General features: G+C 46.9%; 1 protein-coding gene across 3 annotated transcripts in view; it reads right to left on the bottom strand.

The window, feature by feature from the left end:
* Window positions 1–11,841: 11,841 nt before the first annotated feature.
* The window catches only part of PDE10A (phosphodiesterase 10A), an 83,762-nt gene continuing 75,510 nt past the window's right edge, over window positions 11,842–20,093 (bottom strand). For all 3 annotated transcript variants that reach the window (XM_078877362.1, XM_078877364.1, XM_078877365.1), the window contains exon 22: window positions 11,842–18,680. In XM_078877362.1, the coding sequence (XP_078733488.1) occupies window positions 18,569–18,680 (112 nt within the window). In that variant the 3' untranslated portion in view covers window positions 11,842–18,568. The remainder of the gene's footprint in view (window positions 18,681–20,093) is intronic.

The raw sequence follows: 20,093 nt of genomic DNA, 5'->3' as shown, positions 1-20,093 counted from the left end.
TGCGGTGTCATTTGCCCCGGGCCAACAAAATTTTCACGCAGAATAGCGCGCGCGTTGCTTGAATTCGCCGCTTTCAAAGGGCCCTCTCGCGGTTTAAAACGTGGGTTTTTGCGGGAGCGGCAAGTGTGTGCAGCGGCCTGATGATGATGATGGTGGTGGTGATGATGATGATCTGCGGGTACAACTCATTAGCGGCTGCTCGCAAGCCGTCAATTAGCGGCTGCTGCGATGACGACTCAGGGGTGGGGGTTCGAAGGCGGAATCCGCGTCGGCGTGAGAACACGGCGACACGGGCGTGGCCGTCATAGCGACGCCACATTGCGTGAGACCCCCGTTGATAATTAAGACACACCGCGCAGGTGCGCGAGCGAGGAATTGCTGGGAATGAGCTGTGCAGGCGTAATCACACGGATTTACTTCGAAATTAGCACGGGGGAGAGAGGGAGAGAGCGAGCGAGCGAGCTGGTGTTGTGTGCAATTAACGCAAGGAAAGATCGTGAATCAAACCCCCCCTTAGCTAACGTAGAGGCGCCGGTCGTGCCGTGGATTGGGGCATCGCTTGGTCTGTTGTAGTGAGTTCTCTTGGCCTGAAGTGCACGCACCCTCTGTGGGTGCGAGATGCCCTTTCTGGGGGTGTGAGACGTGGCCAGATTTTTTTTTTTGGAAGATGAATCATCGAAACACAAATTAAGCACGGGCACGTAAGTACAACTTACTTTGTTTCTAAAACCTACGTGTGCATTCACATTGCGCGTGCTGTAAGGATTGAGACCCAAAGGGTGCAAAGGCTGCTGCAGTAGAAGGTGAAGAAACACTGGCCTCGTGCCACAGTCAGATCCGCAGTCACGGGTCGGATGAGCCGTGGTCAGAATTCAGAAGCGATGTTCGTTCCCTCGTTAGGTTTCATAACAGAGTCGGGTCCCGGCGCAGGCGATGCAAGGTTACGACGCGAGACGTATGGCGATCTGTCGAATGTCTGTGTCGTTTCGCATGCCAACCAGCCTGCAGTCTACGCGTCTCCGGAGCAGGGCCACCCACCGCACGCGGTTATTTATGATGCGAGCGTGTTTACTGACCCAGTCAAATGCGCCGCACTTGTTCACTCGAAAGGTTTTTTTTTAACACAAATGCATTGTGTTCTTTAAATTGTGTCTTGATGTAGCTCTCGTCGCGCTCGCAATAAGCGTCCCATCAGTTGTCTTGTGTCTCTGGGTTTATTGAATCGTTGGGTTGGATAAAGGAAAAATACCGCAACAGAGCAGAGGACTCATTGTGACTGCACTCTTTTGTAATTGATTGCAACAGTGGCAGTATCTTCACTATTATTATTATTTATAACGTTGTGGCATTGATTTCAAATAACAATGTATTTCATTACACATCAATGGCCCATCATTTATTGTATAAAAGACACTAGACACCCCTGCCAATTATACTGGCGATTCTTTATAGCACTTGAGGTTGGTACAGCTATTATCAACTCTGATTCAGCAATAATAGTACAATAATTTATATTCTACAACCCCTTCGTCACAACAGCCTTAGGGGTGAAGGTTTTATTCGTGTTGTTTCATCCATGGGTGGCTGTTTGACCATACTTCCCCACCCTGGTAGTGTGAGTTGTGAAGCTTTGGCCTCATGATTTGTTCAGATGTTGGAACTAATATTAACCCATGCCCGAGATTCAAACACAGGTGGCTAGGTTCAAAGCACAGTGTGGTAACCACTGCATCATTGCTCGCTTGCCGCTCTCGCCCACCTCCCCAGGTGAAAACCTAAGAGACCAGGATGAGTCTCGTGTGCACATGTGCAGGAGTGAGTAAGTCACCAACATCACCAAACTAAATAAAAGACAGATTTATTATGTATTTATATAATTTTTTTCTATTTACCTACGTGACTTTACCGAAAAAACCTAACAGTATAAATTCTTGCAGTCACGAAAGCTTCAAATCTAGAAATAAATAAAATACAATCATACAAATATAAATAATAACACACGTGATCACAAATGTCTGATTTCGTAACGTGTGTTATGTAATGGCAGGTCACGCAGACTTTTCGCCAGAGAAAACATAATGAATAGTGTTGCTTGCTCAACATCCGGGTACCATGATTGATGCATTGCTCTCAGTACCACGGCATTTTAAGAGTTTGGCAATTGTTCCCGTTTGGTTACCAGGAAAAACTATTTCTGAGGCTGTATCCACTTCTCCTAATAGGATTTGTATGAATTCTAAACAAGTTGTGTGCTTCTTATTTCACCGGTTCATTTTATTGGCTTTATTTTTTGCAGCTTTTTTTATAGAGAATTCATGAGGACTTTTAATGTATCTGGCCAAGTGTCTCAGCAGTAGTAGAGCGAGCGGCTCGCAGTATGGAGGTTGCAAATTCTAATCTTGGTTGGGGTGTTGACTCAGCCCATCATCCCTCTAGGGTCGATAACATAGGTACCACTTTGATGAATTGGCTCTCCACCACCACGGGAAATGTAACTCGCGTTTTGAAATGTAACTCGGCGAAGAATTATAACAGCTAATAACACAAAGCATATCAAACGCAATATAGCAACTTGAACACCTGTTCAGATTTTTTGCTTGAATTTTTGTGCGTTTTTTAATTGTTAAGCATGGTTCATAAAAAAAACCATTTCAAATTATATTTAATTGCATGAGCTGCAGATTATAAAACTATTGACATCTGCTGCAACACCACACATTTTCTAACACTCGAATGCCTTGGTATTTTACCTTAATTATCGCACTCCCCACTGCAAACACAAGTCACTGCTGGCAGGCATTTGCTGGAGCGTAGCATTGTAGGACAACTCTGAGCTAATGCTTGCACGATCGTGTAATTGTCAGCTCACGAGACCTGCAACCCACAGGCCACCAGTTCGGTTCCATCTCCTGGCATGGCAGTTGAAACAAACGGTGCGAGATTCTCAAATCCCCACACCTCTGTCCACCAAGCAGAACAACGTGCGTACAACGGCAGAGAGTCGATCAGCTGGTGGAACGTGGTGGGGTAAAGCGTGGGTACTCCCAACTATTCCAAGAAATCTGGCCTTCGTGGGCCAGGAATTCAAATGCCCCCCAGAAGGTCTTGAGCGCCCGAAGAGTGAAAGCCCTTTGGTCTGCAGTGGCGTAAGCAAGAAATTGCAGGGCTGCACCTTGATCTGTACCATTGCTACTATTTGCTTTTCCAGATTTTTTAAAAACATCACCCACACACTCATCAAGTCAATCAACGCCAACTCAGCTGCACATGCACTCCACATCCTCACTTCCTACTGGACCTTTCATCACGTTCTATCTGTTGCTGCCATCTGCTGTTAAAATAGTGGAAACGTGCAATTAATAAACCATTCAATGGAGGAATGAAGGATTTTCCAGTCTCATACAGCTCGCCCTTACGCGACTATTTTATATCTTCATTATCATTGGCATTGGCATCTATGAATCATCATTGGCATAGGGATCTATGAATTATCATTGGGATCTATCTCCTGAACATGTCGCCACCTTGCACAACAATAGAATCGAATCTGCTACGAAGCAGAGCCGTTGCCAAAAACATCACCTATTGTGTTTTTTTCCCACCTTCCTTCAAAGGTCATGGGGTTACGGACGAAGGTGAGTTTTGTTGTTGGTGTTGTTGCTGTTGTTGTTGTTGGTGTTGTTGCTGTTGCTTGTGCACCATTGCCAAAGGCAGCGACACATAACGCTCCGTTTGTGACAAATGGATTCGAAACGCCGCATGCTGTGTCTGGTGCCACAGGTACGTTTGTGTTCATTGTCCTCTCTCAGCAGGCTGGAGGGGGGGCGGTCAATAAGCCCTGGCTCGGAGAGGCAACGCTCTGGGCAGATATTTCGTCATTCTCCCGTAGACGGGCGGACCCCTTTGGGCCTTCTTTGTTAGTTATTGTTGGGAGGGTGCAATGATACCGAATCAAATATAAACTTTAACAATAACGGTCATTGTGAACAAAGTGGAATATTGCTTGGACTTCGTATGGCGTTGAGACGATCTGCCTACACATCTAACGGGTGGCACGGCTGCTGAAGGGAGTTGCGAGAGTTTGCGGGTCGTGAATGACAAAATGGTAAATGTGCAGCCCACGTAGTGGCTTGCTCATTCCACTGCTGCCCTAGGAGGCTGTGCACAACAGGTGACTTCGGAGTCTAGAAGAAAGTCACTCTGGGGGGGGGGGGTACCTTCGATCGACTCTTCCTGCCACGCCGAGTTCCCACATTTCATCCCCCCACGCGCGGCCTGCCCATTGACTAACCGCGCTGGAGACCCGTTTACGCTGCCGGATGTACAAAGGCCGTGGCGATTTCAAAAGCGTGCGCCGTGGTTCTAACTCCTGTCGGCCGTGAAATCAAAGCGGCCACCTCCGGCTTGCATCCCCCTCCCTTCCTGCCCCCATCCCTCCTCCAACACCTATTTTTGTCTTAATGGGCTGTAAAATCAAAAATGTAAGCTTATTCGACTGCAAATATCGATTTATGAAGGTGTTGTTGCAAGCAACCACACGCCTGCAATCAAGCACAGTTAATTCCCTCGATGTGGTTGATTGCAGGTCGTAGCCGAATCTTTCTGCATGGATTGACCGTCACTGATGATGATGATGACGGTAATTTACATGTCAATAAGTGTCGTGCCGCTGGCTTGAATGCTCAGGCTCAGGTAGCAGAGACATTGCGGCAGCTTCAGATTATCCCGCACCTCCGATGAGCACAGTTGGTTACGTACGGCGCGAAAGAAGTTCCTCGTACTTACGTACAAAGCAACAAACATTCGCCATACAGAGCTCTCGCGCAGTGGTTCTTGACCTTCACCTTGTAATAATGTACGTTAACAAAAAAAATACATCGGGTGTGATGAAACGAAGTAGCTGTACTTAACATGCGTTTCGATGATTCACCTTCTAAAAATAAAACACGGCCATGTCTCGCACCCCCAGGGGGGGGTGCGTGCGAGTCCGGCTCGCCGGCGAGTCCGGCGAGCCGGACTCGCCGTCACCTAAACCAAAGGAGGATTACGTCACCCATTAGGCCACACTGGTGCTTTGAGAAGTGTAAACACGAATTCGCTGGCCGCTAACACCTTAATGCATGGACGGCCGCAGGGCATGGGCAATTGTTGGTAGCTAGCGCTGGCTCACCGCGTGACCAATGCTGCTACATTTATGTGGCTCGTATGTGTGTGCTGTATGTTGAACTTCTTTCGCGCCGTACGTAGCCAAACCGTGTTAATCGGAGGTGCGCGGGAAGGACAACAAACTAAACGCACACAAAAAAAAGCAGTTCTAAAGAAATGAGTTTTCAACCGAGATGATTTGAAAGTGCCATAGCTCCAAGTGGCTTCCCAATATTGGACGGAAGAGCGTTCCAGACGGCCGCCAGAAGCGCGCTTCTGAAAGCGCCGCGCGATGCGGTGGCCGCCGCCTTCGTTCGAGAGTCGTTCTCCCTCGCTGTGTCTCTCCGATGAGTCAGAAGCGAATATCGTGCGGTGCGTTGCAAGGTGAATGTATTAGTGTTGTTGTTGTTGTTAGTATTATTATTGCAAGAGGAGAAGCCCAACACGTCAGCACATTCGGTGAGCCTCCCTTTCAAAATCGCTCCACGGGGTTCAATGCAACGATGGCGTTGTATTCAATAAACAACGCGTTTTAGTACGAACCACCCAGCAAACATGGAACGTTTGTCCAACGTTTGTACGACTACCAGGGCAGACGACGACCAACTGACGGTCCCTCCGACGTGTTTTCGAGGTCTTGCCGCGCATCGCCAGGCATGAAGTCCGACGTTTTCCTCTATTTCGAAAATAAGCTTCTGCAGGAATCCTTACTTCAGCTCCTGAACAGCGGACATTACGCCGCGCAACGCGTAACCAGCACGAGACAGCCGTGACAACGCAACCGCCAACAACTGTGTGGTGGTGGTGGTGCCTTACTACTTGGCCTCGGATTTGCACCTCCGATTAGCACGGTTGGTTGGCTACGTACGATGCTAAAAAAGTTCAACATACATACATACATGCCCTTCCGCCAGCAATTGCATGGCTGCACCTTGACCTTTGTACTGCAACCATAAGTTAGTGTACTGCGTGCTTTGTATACAATTGGCGATTGACTCAGCCCATCAGATCTGTGGTGTCAATATAACTAAGTACCACCGCGTGCAAAGTCAACAGTGGCTCATCCTGTGGACATACTGGCCCCCCGCCACAGCAATGTGGAAAGTCCACGATTGACTGAGAGCTGTCAACGTAGTCCGTTCGCGGAGACGCGCCAAAAATAGAAACAAATTCCGGCGTGAATCTGCGGCTCGGTGCTGACGTCAAGCAAAGGGTTACGATGCCAGATCAATGCCAGCTGTTGCAATATTCAACGCACGCGCTTGAAATGTTTTTTTTTTTGCGCGGTATTTAAAAATCAATTAAAAATAAATAAGGGCGCTCTTAGCAGCCGTGTGAACTTATGTATATTTATATGAATAGTTAATAGGGCTACAGTGTGGAGCGTGGAGCTAACCTCACCTGCACAGACGCGCTGGCACACAGATAACTCGACACGTTCACCCGCTGCTCCATGAAAGGATTATGAAGCCTTCATGCGATGACTGGCCTCAACCGGCGAGAAATTTACCTCTAAGGCCACGGCGGATGGGATGAGATCAGCGCAGGGCAATGAACAGAGCTCGTAAAGAAAGAAAGAAAGAAACAGATCCGCGCGATAACAAACGAACCCAAGACTTGGGTCACGACAAGAAAAAAAGCACTCACCGAAGTTTCAGCGCAGAAGTTTCAAATTAATACATTAAAGACTTTTCTGATTTTACTCCATTCTAAAATTAACCCCGTGGCCCATACTGGACATCTGTGAGAAAGATCTGCATATCTTCTTGGTTCTTTCGGTAAAGTCACGTAGAAGGGAAATAATAAAATAATAAAAATAAAACATAATAAAATAATTCTCACGACGTTTCGGCCACAACGCAAGCAGCCGTCCTCAGGTGAAGAACAGGTCTGTCGGAAAGACAGCATCTCATTCAGACGCCGGAAAGACAGCGTCTCATTCAGACGCTGTCTTTCCGACAGACCTGTTCTTCACCTGAGGACGGCTGCTTGCGTTGTGGCCGAAACGTCGTGAGAATGATGTTATTTTATTATTTTATTATTTCCCTTCTACGTGACTTTACTGAAAGAACCAAGAAGATGAATCCCTGCAGTCACGAAAGCTTTAAATCGAAATTTAAGATCTGCATAGCTCATCGGATTCCTCTGGTCGAAGTTAAGATTCTGATTCCGATTCTGAAAAAAACGATTTGATTCTAGATTTGAAGTTTTCGTGAATGCAAGGATCCATACTCTTTGTTTTTTTCGGTAAAGTCACGTCGGTAAAAAATAAAATGAAAACAACTAAATTAAATCACGACGTTTTGGAGGCAACACAAGCTTCCGTCTTCAGGTGGAACCGTTACAGCCAAAATCACTGTAGGACACTGTAGTACAGTGATTTTGAAACGTCGTGATTTAATTAAGTTATTAAAAAATATTTATTTAATTTTCCCCTACGTGACTTTACCGAAAACACCTAAAGCTATTTGAGTTAAGGACCTTTTCAGACTTGCAACACTCTATCGCCAGTGTCTAAAAGGAACAAACACATTTACAGTGGAACTCGGCAAATTACAAAGTAACACCTTTAGGCAGGCGATTGATATGATTTTTTTTTCACAGCGTCGTTGAGGGTAAGATTCAAAATTTGTAATGGAGGACAAGGGCTGAGTTGGCACCGCTAAGAGACTTTCCGTTAAGATCCAAACAGCCGCCTGTAATTAATTCAGGTTCCCAAGTGCATTTAGTTGATAGTCTCAGCCAAGCCACCAACGAACTCATCACATTAAATTGTGTTCCGCACTTAATTTGGCAGAAGTACAGCTCAGAGAATTAAAAAATATATATCAGTTTTACCGCCATATTGTCTCCGACTCTATGGACCAATGTTCCACTTGAAGGGATCTTGGCAGAAATCCTGTAACATCCACGTATCTAGCACGAAGGGTTGGACCACCCTGCAAGAGATGCCTGGTCTCACGACATGACACCGATAGCACACTTGGGAAAACATCGTGGGAAATTACTCTCTTTATTTTCGATTGATTATTTTGGTTCGGTCACGAAATGATCCGGGCAAATGTATGCCGTAGGACCCTCCACGATATCACCTCGCCAAATGAAAGTGTCACGTGGTGTACAAGCGTTTTCACAATGTGCCAATGCGTATTGCTTCAGCTCACTGGTGAGTTGATGGGACAATTCTCAAAAACAAGTTTAGCAATTAGAACGCAGCTTTGCACACGGGTGTTAGGTCATCCGCGCGACCACGGGAGTGCGGTTGACACTGCACCGGTACGCATGTGGTCAACGATTACCCCCAAAGGGCCCTTAATGTTGAAAAGTGAGCACCGAAGCCCATGTGACTCACTTGTAAGTCCCGGTCTGTATGTGTGTACGGCGGGTGCAGTGGCAGCCGCAACACCGCGATCACACGGATGACCGAACCACCGATGTGCAAAGCTGCGTTAAGTATCTAATTGCTAAACTCCGTTTTGAGAATTGTCCATCAACTCACCAGTGGGCTGAAGCAATAATAATTAGCACATTGTGAAAACGCTTGCACACCACGTGACAATTAAATGTGTTTATGTTCGATGGTGGAGGGTCCTACGGCACACGTTTAACCAGATCATTTCGTGGCCTAACCAAACAAAAAACATTGCCGATTGTTCTTTGCATTCTCCGCATTGAATGAGTCCATCTTATGCGTAACACCGTTCCAGCATTGGTTAATGTGACTACAGCCGAGATGATTAGTTACTGAGGTTTCTTAATCGACGAACAATTATCATGTGTGACGACGTCGTGGATGATGCCGATGCCTTCACCAACTCATGTCCATATCACCTCCCGTACAGCGGCACGAATGGGGAAACCAGATGAGATTTTGTTTGTTCCCCCTCCTGCCCCCCGTCCCCAAGTGTTTTCGTGTTTTCTGAATCGTCGAACAAATCGATCCGATAATCGGTAAGTGTAATCAATTTCTCAAATAAACAAAATCTATTTGTTTATTTTACCAGGTACAGCTCGTTACCTGTATAAAAGACACCTGGGAGCCAGAAATCTTTCTGATTGAGAGGGGTTCAAATACTTATTTCCCTCATTAAAATGCAAATCAATTTATAACATTTTTGACATGCGTTTTTCTGGATTTTTTTTGTTGTTATTCTGTCTCTCGCTGTTCAAATAAACCTACCATTAAAATTATAGACTGATCATTTCTTTGTCAGTGGGCAAACGTACAAAATCAGCAGGGGATCAAATACTTTTTTCCCTCACTGTAAGGGTCCCCTGAGCTATTGCTCTTTTTCAGAAGTGACCTGGCCACAAATGATAACTCATCGAATCGGCTTATCATATGGAAATGTTTCGCAGCCAAACACTCCAAACGCATGATTTTAAATGTGGAGGGAAACACACCGGAGGACCTGGAGAAAAATCCACGTGATCGCGTGGACATGCAAAACTCCAAATATACAGCAGCAGGCGTCAGGGTCGGGATCGAACCCACGAGCTCCTGTATACCAGGCGAGGTAGTTAACATCTCCTAGCCACCAGCTCAAGTTCCAGACGTGACCATCAACAGTGCTGCCAAGTGACCAATGCAGCATGCGACCCAGGAAACATGCAACGGTTGCCTCTACGTTGCCATGTGGCTTGGAACCGTTGGACCAACGTTGAACCAACGTTGCCATGTGGGTTGCAACCGTTGGCCCAACGTTGAACCAACGTTGGCCCAACGTTCCGTGTTCACTGGGGATCCGGCAGACGCAATCGCCAGTGATGAGACGGTGAAATACGAACGCTCCTGCAAGCGACAGTCAACACGATCGAATTAAAGCAAACACTCCATTGCCCAAGCATTCATTTTATTTATAAATATCCACTGCCACATGTGCATGATTCATATTGCCCCCACACCGCCCCCCCCCCCCACTTCGTAACCCCCCGCCCACACCCCCCCCCCGCCCGCCCGCCCTCCATCCCAAGAATCCCTGCCCAACCCAGTAGACAGTCAACATAACTTTTGCATCCTAGGAACATTATTATTGTTATAAAACACACGTGGAAGTTGTTATAATGATAAGACACTGCATACGGTATTGCACTCTATAGCATATAATACAGGTCAACATTTTATATGTGTGCATATATATATACAGTATACAAGCAATCGTATGTACACGTATAGTCATCTCTATGTTTATAAATGCATATAATACATTTATACGTGTCTGCCCACCATATGAATGTGGGCTTACATACATATATACACAATTTATGTGTACATACTAAATACATGTTTTAAAGCATCAGTGACCCCGTTCTCAACGGAGATCGGGTCTCTCGTCTCTGTATGTCGATTCCAGATCACCAGTGATGGAAATCCACAACCATCGTTGAGCGGTAACTTCCGACTGCCAGGCGATGCACTCTGCTCATCGCCTTGGATAAATGTCCACACACGTGTGTGTGTGTGTGCACGTGTTGTACGTGTATGCATATATCAAGTGTACATATTCTGACTGTATAGCATGGCCCAAAAGTCAGGACACATTGGGTGATTTCACGCACTTTTAAACTGGCATTAAAACATGTTGTTTATTCTTTGAGTTAATGATATATCCGTGATCATTATTAATCTCTAAAAAAAAACTCTTCTTCTTGTGGGGATTATCATTGTTTACGAAACTCGATCAAGAACCCTGAAATGGATTAAGATGACAGAAGATCATTAACGAATGTCTTTTTTTTAAAAAATCCTGAATTAATTTCAAAAGAAAATTAATGCCTGCATTAAAGTTAATCGCAGTGGGTTTGATAATTTGTTAAAATGAATGAAACCCTATTTGAGTTGTTAAAATAAATATAATAACCCTGCGTCCTGACTTTTGGGCCAGCCTGTATAGATCTATCCACGAAGACACTCACAGACACATATATGAATGGTTAGTATGTACATAACAAGGCTTACGTAAGATTGCTTAAACTGGAACGTGTATCTTTGTGTTGACGGGTCACCCTGACGCTGGCCCTACACGAGTTTTGTGTCTAAGTGTTCCGTATTTTGTTTGCGATAGTAAAAGTGGCACCGCACCAAATGTGGACAGACCAAGAAAATCAGGGACGGCGTAAAAATAAAAGCACGCATTGTTTTTTGTGTCGCGCGTTTTAAAACAATCCTCCCCAAAAATATGCAATTTTCTTTTATTTCAAAGTCTTTTATTTTAGTAAACCAATAACATGTTTTTTAAATAATAATAAACGAAATGTTGAGATACCAACGACGACAAATAATATCCTTTTGCAACATTCTTTTCATCTCCTTGGACACGCGCAGCACAGCCCAAAGTGATTTCAAAATCAATGATGACGAGCCGCTCGCTTTGATAACGACGGTGGAATTTGTTGTTTTTTTAAAAACACGTGACTTTGTGGAATTGTATTTACGCAACTGTTTCCGTGCGACGCAACCGGCGATTAGCGACGGCGCGTGGAGTCGCGTTGACACGCCACCCTCGTTGAACACACACACACACACCGCGCTCCACCAAAGCGTCTTACCCACCCTCGCTCATCCTCTCAATCGCCACTCTCTCCACTCCCCCGTCGTGTCTTCGCGCAGCTCAAACTGCGCCCCGGTCTCAGTGACCCCCCCCCTGTCCCTGACCCCCCCCCCGGCCCCACCCCCTCCAATGGACGTGTGTGAAAAATAGCCGTGAAGGGAAAGCCACCGATGCTAGGAATTGGCACAGATATCGTCGTCATCGCCAGCTGTGGTCAATTCACTGCTGGGTTGGGAGAGCCATCCCCCCCCGCGCCCCCCCCCCCCTAAAAATCCTCCATCCCTTCACGATTACGGCGGCAAGGTAAAACTCAATCGAGCATCCTGAACGCAAGCCGACCTCATCGCTCGCCTCTGCCGAGTGGAGCCATCGTACTATCTCACAAGAGGATCAACTGACATCATCATTACTCGGCCACGATCAATCCACTCCTGAGTGAAGATTCTCCCCCAGTCTGTCGCCATCTCCCGCGATGCTACACGCGGAGTGACAGCTTCCTAGGCCGCCACTCTGCCGGTCTTCTTGACCATCTTCTCTTCTCGTGACGTGCTCTGCCCAAGCCCACATACTCGTCCGAGCCATCTTAATAATGCCAATAAACTGTGCATGTTCTCTAATCCACACGTTCCTTAATCTTTCTCAATGCGATTTTATTTAGATGCATATTTTTTAACTAAACGTTGGTCAAGGCTTCAAATCAAAATCGAACGAGCTGGCAGAACCTTAAATATCACCGCCGAACCGTGTCCAGGAATCCAACTCAGGTGACCGGATGCAATGCTGTGTCAACTAACCACTGTGCCACCGCTCCGTCCAGAATGCATTTACGGAGCTCACAAAAACAAAGTGAATTTGGGGAAACCATTCCAATGGTGCACAAATGTTAACGATGATTACCAAAAAAAAAAGGTCGCAGCGTTTTGCAACTCGAGTTGAGGTTGGCACCCATCGATTGCAGCGTCCGGTGTGAAAAGGCAGCTCCCCTTTGCCTCTGTATGTCACCAGCAGTGGATTGACCAAAGGGGATGTTGTAAATGGACATTAACACGTGTACCCAAAAACCCTCACCACCACGTTCATCATTGACCCTGCCATCTACACTGTCATTCTGTTACGTGTGTACGCACGTGAAACTTCTTTCGCGCCGTACGTAACCAACCGCATGAGGTGCGGGGTGAAGGACGACAAGAAATGGGTGTTCAATTTACGGGGCACTGTGCACGCGATGATATGGGAAACAGCTTCTCACTCCACGCCCGTGCGATTGCCAATGCAGTCCACTATTTTTGCTTTCGTTAAGTCTACTCGCATTCCAATGGGTATACATGTTTAAATATTCACATTTCAAACACGCACACGGCATTCCTCCACCGCAGACTAAATTAAGTTTAAAGGCGCAGCCCCGCAATTTACTTCGCTCGCACCACCGCTGTTTGAAGGGCCTTACACCAGACGGAGCTCTGGAGAGAAATCACTTTGGCTTACTCCTCCAGCTCTGGACACAAGTCTTGGAAGAGGTGGCAGTACCCACACTTTACTCCACCGCACGCGGCCTGCCGATCGACTGCGGTGGTATCCACCGACACTGCTTTGGTGGGGAAGAGTTTTAGACACTTTGCACCGTTGCCGCAAGTGCCGCCCAGGGAGAGAGAACTGGCGGACCCTCTGGATCGCAAGTCTCTTGCGAATGTATAATTCTGGTTCACATTGAGTACGTGCGCTTAGGGGGTACAGAAGCAGAAGCCACCTCGGATATGATTCGACAGCCCAGCTGCCGTTCACACAGCACGTGGTGGTGGAGGTCTCATGTCCCTACCCAGTGCACGGACTGCCACAGTTAAAAAGGTATTCAGTCGCAATATAGTTAATATTATTCATTCGATTCCAAACTTGCATGGGGGTTTTTTTAAAGCAGGTTGAATTGATATCACATAGTGTGAAAGCGAATTCAGCCGGCATTCTTACGTCTGCTTCCCGTCTCTTTAAAATCCTGGCTGCGCCAACTGATGCCTTCAACCTGGCTCAACAAAGATGCCCCCGTGTAGCCTTGACAGACTTTTGTGGCAAGAGAGCACCTGTGAAGGCCGACGCGGTACACGAGGGGGTGGGTGGTCAGCACCACGCCCGGCCATGATTACACACCGCAGAAGGTGCTCATTTGAGGCTGAGTCGACCTACCGGGAGGCCCAGGACCGGTTCAGATAATCGTCACCGGTGTTAGCCATGAGCAGGAATCGAACTCGGGTGGCCGGGTTAACAGCGCAGCGCGCTAACCGCTGCACCACCGCTCCCCACTACACACACACAGACGGGCGAGTGCATCTTGAGATCAGGATTAAGATGAGGGCGTGCTGCTGCCCTCTGCTGGAGCGAAAATTAAAAGACCCCTTAATTCCCATTTTTCCAAGCAGTGGCTTCACCAGAGACGACGGCGACGGTTGTATAACAACGCAGAAGTAATAATCATCATGACGACATCAATAATAATAAGAATAAATTACACGCGCCCAAAAAAAAAAACCCACACACACGGAACAGTCTCTCCAGTTCAGTGATCTTACACCACCGGTAGCACTCGTAACAACACACATAATCAGTAGCGGAGGAGACCACTTGCAGGGATATTTGATGTTTTAAATACATATAGATATTTTGTTTCCGTTCTCTCGATTAAACGCCGCGGCCTCTGGTTCACAGTTGTTTTTTTCTCTAAGCGGCAGCAGTCTTAAGGGCGCACGTTACAATAACATCGGAGCTTTGTTCGCGTTGTGTGCGCGCGTGCGAGCGCGCGTGTGCGTGTGTCCGTTCGTGGAAATGAGAGACCCCCCAAATGTCGCCGTGTAAGATTTCGCCTTTGTGCTGTGCAGCGTCTCCCCAGACGCGCGTTCTCGGGTTGTGCCGCCGGTGTCGACGTTGGGCGACGGTGTCCGACGTTTCAGACACCGTGCCCAACGACGCGCGGGAAAGAATAAAGAAAAACCCGAAGAAGAAAAAAAACACACATTTGGCGAGCACGAGAGACCCAATTCTTAAATACCGACCGTGGGATGAAAGTGACACATGCAGATTAGCAGTCATTTGATTTCAGCGTGTTGATTTTTGTACGTGGTGTTTTATAATTGAAATGTTCAGAGAGCAGCCTCTCCTTCCACCAACAACAAGAAATCCGGCTGAACCTGAATACCCTAAAAAGACCTTAATCTGCAAACAATGCATTGGGGAAGGTACGTGTAATGCTACTTATCCACAACCGTTACATCCTAAACAACGCTGTAAGTAGCTATGAGAGAGATAGAAACAATATCTGCTCGATTGTCATTCATTCGCATTCATTTTTGTATTACGAGTAAATACAAAAAAAATAATGGCGATACTTAGAACAAAGCTATGTTGAAGATGACACCAAAGCTGTCACATTAGCAGCGTCTGTAACATAACGTTATTGCTTTTTAAAAGCAAAAAAAACAAAAGCCTAATAAACATCTAATTGGATTCTGTGGCTCTTCGTTTTTTTCGTCAAGTAACACCAAATTAACTTGATGCGCGTTTTGGCTGCCACATTCGGGTTTTTTAACCGAAGGTGAATGGGACGGTGTCTAAATTAAGCGACGAGTAAGTGATGACGGTACAAAAAAATGCATTAATGTAACTGGGAGTGATTGGTCGCCCATTGTGAACGTTTTTCATTCAACTGAAACGGATGGTGTTTTTGTTTTCGAGATCACACAACAACGAAAACCGTTGCATCGACGCGGTAGAGCAGTGAAGGTTTTACGCGTTCCTGGGCATACACAAAAAGAAAAGGAAACTTTATTTATTTTAAGAACATATTACACATATCAGATTAAAAAATGTTAAGCAAGGTTAAGAACAGCCCACACCCACGAACCAAAAAAGGGATATTTCAAAGCCCAAGATTGACATTAGTAATAAATAAACACCAAAAGATAAGCCCTTAAGCATTTTTTGTCTTTTTTTTCTAATAAAATAAATCAGTTCATTGAAAAAAAAGTTGGATATTCAAATAATAAAGACCTCAACCGGTCAATCTATTTACATATTACATGCATTGTTTTAGCAATGTATGTTTAAACTGCAACAACCTGCTTTGAAATGTAAAATAAAAAATATATTTCTTCTCACAGATAATTTAAATGCGTTTTCATCCTAATAAGCCTGCAGGAATTTTTTTTAAGTAAACCAAAGCTACATTTCGCATATAACCGCATGCTACTTATATTCGCTAAAGGGTTTTTTTTCTAGTTCGGTCATTTAATCCATGAGAATGCCACGTGCACTGCACACCGCCAAATTCGTGTTGGCGATAAAGTGCAGGGGGGACCCCCATCGGACAATCAAGATTTTGTTTAAAGCTGTCAAATATCGACCACTAGATTATTGCCACGATCAACCGAACGTTTGGGGAAGCTCGCGGTCTTGAAAAAGCACGAGGCAGCACGTAGTAGTATTAATGTCATTCTTAACATGCAGGCATAATCTGCCAGTAGGAGGCGATGTTGCTACTATGTGGTTTTACTCAATTAGGTCAATTTTGCCAGATTTTGGCTACATTTTGCCAGATTTTGGCAAGATTTGAACCATGACACCCGGTACAGACGTGGGCTTGCTCTTTTTTTTCGAATGACGTTCCGCTGAACATTGCCTTGTAATATCAGGGTTTCGTTATCAGTGTAAATCATTGTGAAATTATTATTAATTTGATGTTTACCAATCGCCGAGATTGGACCGTTTCTTGCATTCATGTTGTTCGTTTCGCAAGATACGTGCGGCTACGCAAGGGTTGACCTTTCGGGGAGAGGGGGGGCGGTGGTGGGGGAACAAAACATATTTGTCCTGTAATGCGAGTCGTGGCTGAATGCAAGGCGGTGGGTTCTTGTTTTCAAATGGATCGTGACCAGAAACTGCGCGCAGTCATGGTCAGGTGTTGACCTATCAGCGACGCTACAAAGTGAAAGTCACAAACGAAGGGACGCGTCGCGCTGCTTACTCACCATTTGTCCTTCGCGTGCGTGGAACACTTCCACGCCTGCAGCCGGACGGCAATTACAGAGCTGCCAGGGAGTAGCTTGTGCCCACTGCGGTGATGTGTTATCAAATATAAATATTCAATAATACTCCCAATTCACGTCAGCATGTGTACAGCATGCATTACGGTATGTGGCAGGTATATACGATCAATTATAGGTTAGGATTATGGTTGGGTTATTTATTAACAAGAGGCTAAAAGTTACCCGCTGCTGAAGTATATCGTGTTACACGCCCGTTCGGTGGCGACTACAGTTAGCTTAATGAGTTCATTATAAAGTCATTTCACCCACGTGTTAGACACATACATCGGAGTGTTACCCAACATTTGCTCTAAAGTGCAGTCATGAAAAGAAAAAGCCCTGATCTTTTTTGACTTCAGACAACCAACAAAATAATTCCCACCACCCCGGTAAGGCGTCTCGCAAAAATTACTCGTGCCCGCCACTTTGCATCCAATGGTTAAATCTTTAGTTTTTTTGTCCGATGCAACAGTTTCACACATCGTCTTCACAGAGTTCCAATGAGCCGGGCCTGTCGCTCCAGTCTCAAGTCTCTTACAATGAGGCTGAAACTCTTGAGGGTTAACTTATTCCTTACTAAAATTGCAGGCAAGCCATTAAGATGTAGTGCAAAAAATGCTCCTCTGTTCAAAGTCTTTTCGTTCATTTCAGTCTTTTGTTTTTTATTTTCATTTCAGAGCTCGCGAATGCGAGATTGGCTGAAAGTTGACATGGAGACCTTTGGGACAGAGGCCCCCTCAGAAGAGACCTTGTTTCTTGTTGTCTGGACTGCCAGTCCCCACGTCCAAACCCCAAACCGCCGAGCGTGCCTTGTCGCATAAGGCCGCCCCATTCCTGCGCAGTCGCTGAACTTACCACAGCAAGTGTAGACCATCGTGCGTATGTATGTTTAACTTCTCTCGCACCGTACATAGCCAATCGTGCTAACCGTCTGCACGAGTCAAAACCAGAGGAACGACCACGTTTCCTATTTGGCTCATCGAGTAAACTGAATCATTCATCGATGAGACTCTCCAACGGCATTGGCCTTCTGGCGGTCTCTCCATTGGCCGGTTTTGATCACGTGACGTGCCGACGAGCGATCCACATGGCTGGCAGGCAGGCAGGCACGCTGGAGTGAGCGGCATGGCCGGGCGGCAGCGAGCCCTGCGCAGGTGAGGCTGTAGCCGAGGGAGCGATGGGGAGAGGTCTGCGGTGAACGAAACGGCGCGAAGGAACGCCCGACAACCGCAGTCATCGTCTCGCTGTGGTGCGATTTTGTTTTCGCAAACAAAACAAAAATATATATTTTCTTTTTTTGCTCCGGTTTATCTTGAACCCGACATTAACAGGCAGCTAACAGCATCGCTGTACTTCATAAAACGTAACAAAATACTTTTAAAAAAATCGTTTGGTGTCTTTTGTCGATGTTGTTGTTGTAGTAGTAGTAGTAGTTTTTGAAGCGCGACATTTTTTATTTCTGCGCTTTCTTGTTAAGGCAACCCGTTTTGAGGACCAAAGTTGGCCGTTCGCACGTTCTCAGTCTCCCTGCACGCGGCTCGCGTAAGCGCGCGCTTGCGTGACGTTCCCAACGATGCAGACGGTGCACCGCGCGCGTCGAACCAGGAGACCCGCGGCGACCATCCCCCACTCACAGCGCCGTCCTTGCGTCGTCCCTGCCACGCCGCCTGCGCTGCCCCCTGCCGCGCGGGAAAAGGCCCCACATGCAACGAGCGGGCTCATTTCTCGCCATTCCTGCTCTTCTCCCGTCGTCATTCCTTTCCGATTGGTATATTTGTTTCCTTTTCAACGTCTCTCGCACTCTCAGTTGTCGATCTCGACGGGAATGGTGTCATCGTTGGGGAGGGACTGCGACTGAATCCACACCGAGGTGTCCTCACCTCTGACCAACTTCTCCCACTGGGCCAGGTTCTCCCTGCCCACACCGGAGGACACAGCGGAGAGACACACGAGGTCGGATGTAGGGGGCACACGCTGTGTCGAGTGTAAGGCCACACGTTCGTCAAATGGTCACCCCCCCCGATCGTTCAACCGCGGTCACGAAGAATCTCAATAGTCCGAAATGCTGACCTGTCTGAATCTCAGCCGTCTCGGCTCTGATCGCTCTCCCTCCCAGCACGAGCGACACAGGGAAGCGGAGTGGACAGGGACACAGTGTGCTGGGTGCTAGGCCACACAATTACCCAGAGCCACCAATACCATCCAACCCTCGTCATCATGACCCTCTATTTCACAGCCCTTGATCATCCTAAATATCAGATTAATTGATCCATCACAGAAAGCAATGAGTGGCTCCGATTTCATTAAGATGTTATGATTGCTTTGCATGGTTTCCTTTGGATGTGATGCAATTGGTCCTTCATCAACGCTCCAGGGCTTTAATCCCCTAAAGCTTTGACGAGTTTATCATTCCAAATCTTGGCCGTCCCACCATTGATTATTCTAAAGTGCAGTGGCGAAGGGTCGTAAGCATGGGCCCTGACGCAAAGAGTTAAATAAACTAAACTTAACTAAAACTATTAAATTTCACCAGGCAAGGTACACTGAGCTACACAGATCTTTGTCAGAAGTGACCTGGCCACAAACAATAGCTCAACGAAGTGGCTTATCACGTGGAAATGTACAGCAGCCAAATACTCTAAAAAGCACGTTTGTAAACGTGGAGGGAAAAATCCCCGAGACCACGGGGCTAGAGACACGCAAACTCCAAATACATACCAGGCGTCAGGGTTGGAATCGAACCCACGCACTCCTGTGCACTAGGCGAAGTAGTTTACATCTCGCCACTGTGGCGCGCTAAATAGAGAGCTCCCCGTTCATTTCCACCCCAACTTCGTAGCCCAGTGCCTGGGCCCCTCTAGCACGTGGGCCCCCATACAGCTGCACAGGCTGCATGCTCGACAGCTGCGCATACAGGCTGCATGCTCGACAGCTGCGCATACAGGCTGCATGCTCGACAGCTGCGCATTCAGGCTGCATGCTCGACAGCTGCACATACAGGCTGCATGCTCGACAGCTGCACATACAGGCTGCATGCTCGACAGCTGCGCATACAGGCTGCATGCTCGACAGCTGCGCATACAGGCTGCATGCTCGACAGCTGCACATACAGGCTGCATGCTCGACAGCTGCACGTACAGGCTGCATGCTCGACAGCTGCACATACAGGCTGCATGCTCGACAGCTGCACATACAGGCTGCATGCTCGACAGCTGCACATACAGGCTGCATGCTCGACAGCTGCACATACAGGCTGCATGCTCGACAGCTGCACATACAGGCTGCATGCTCGACAGCTGCACATACAGGCTGCATGCTCGACAGCTGC

The sequence above is a fragment of the Lampetra fluviatilis genome, chromosome 47 (genome assembly GCF_964198595.1).
Source record: "Lampetra fluviatilis chromosome 47, kcLamFluv1.1, whole genome shotgun sequence".
Taxonomy (NCBI): domain Eukaryota; kingdom Metazoa; phylum Chordata; class Hyperoartia; order Petromyzontiformes; family Petromyzontidae; genus Lampetra; species Lampetra fluviatilis.
This window is presented reverse-complemented; position numbering and strand designations above follow the sequence as displayed.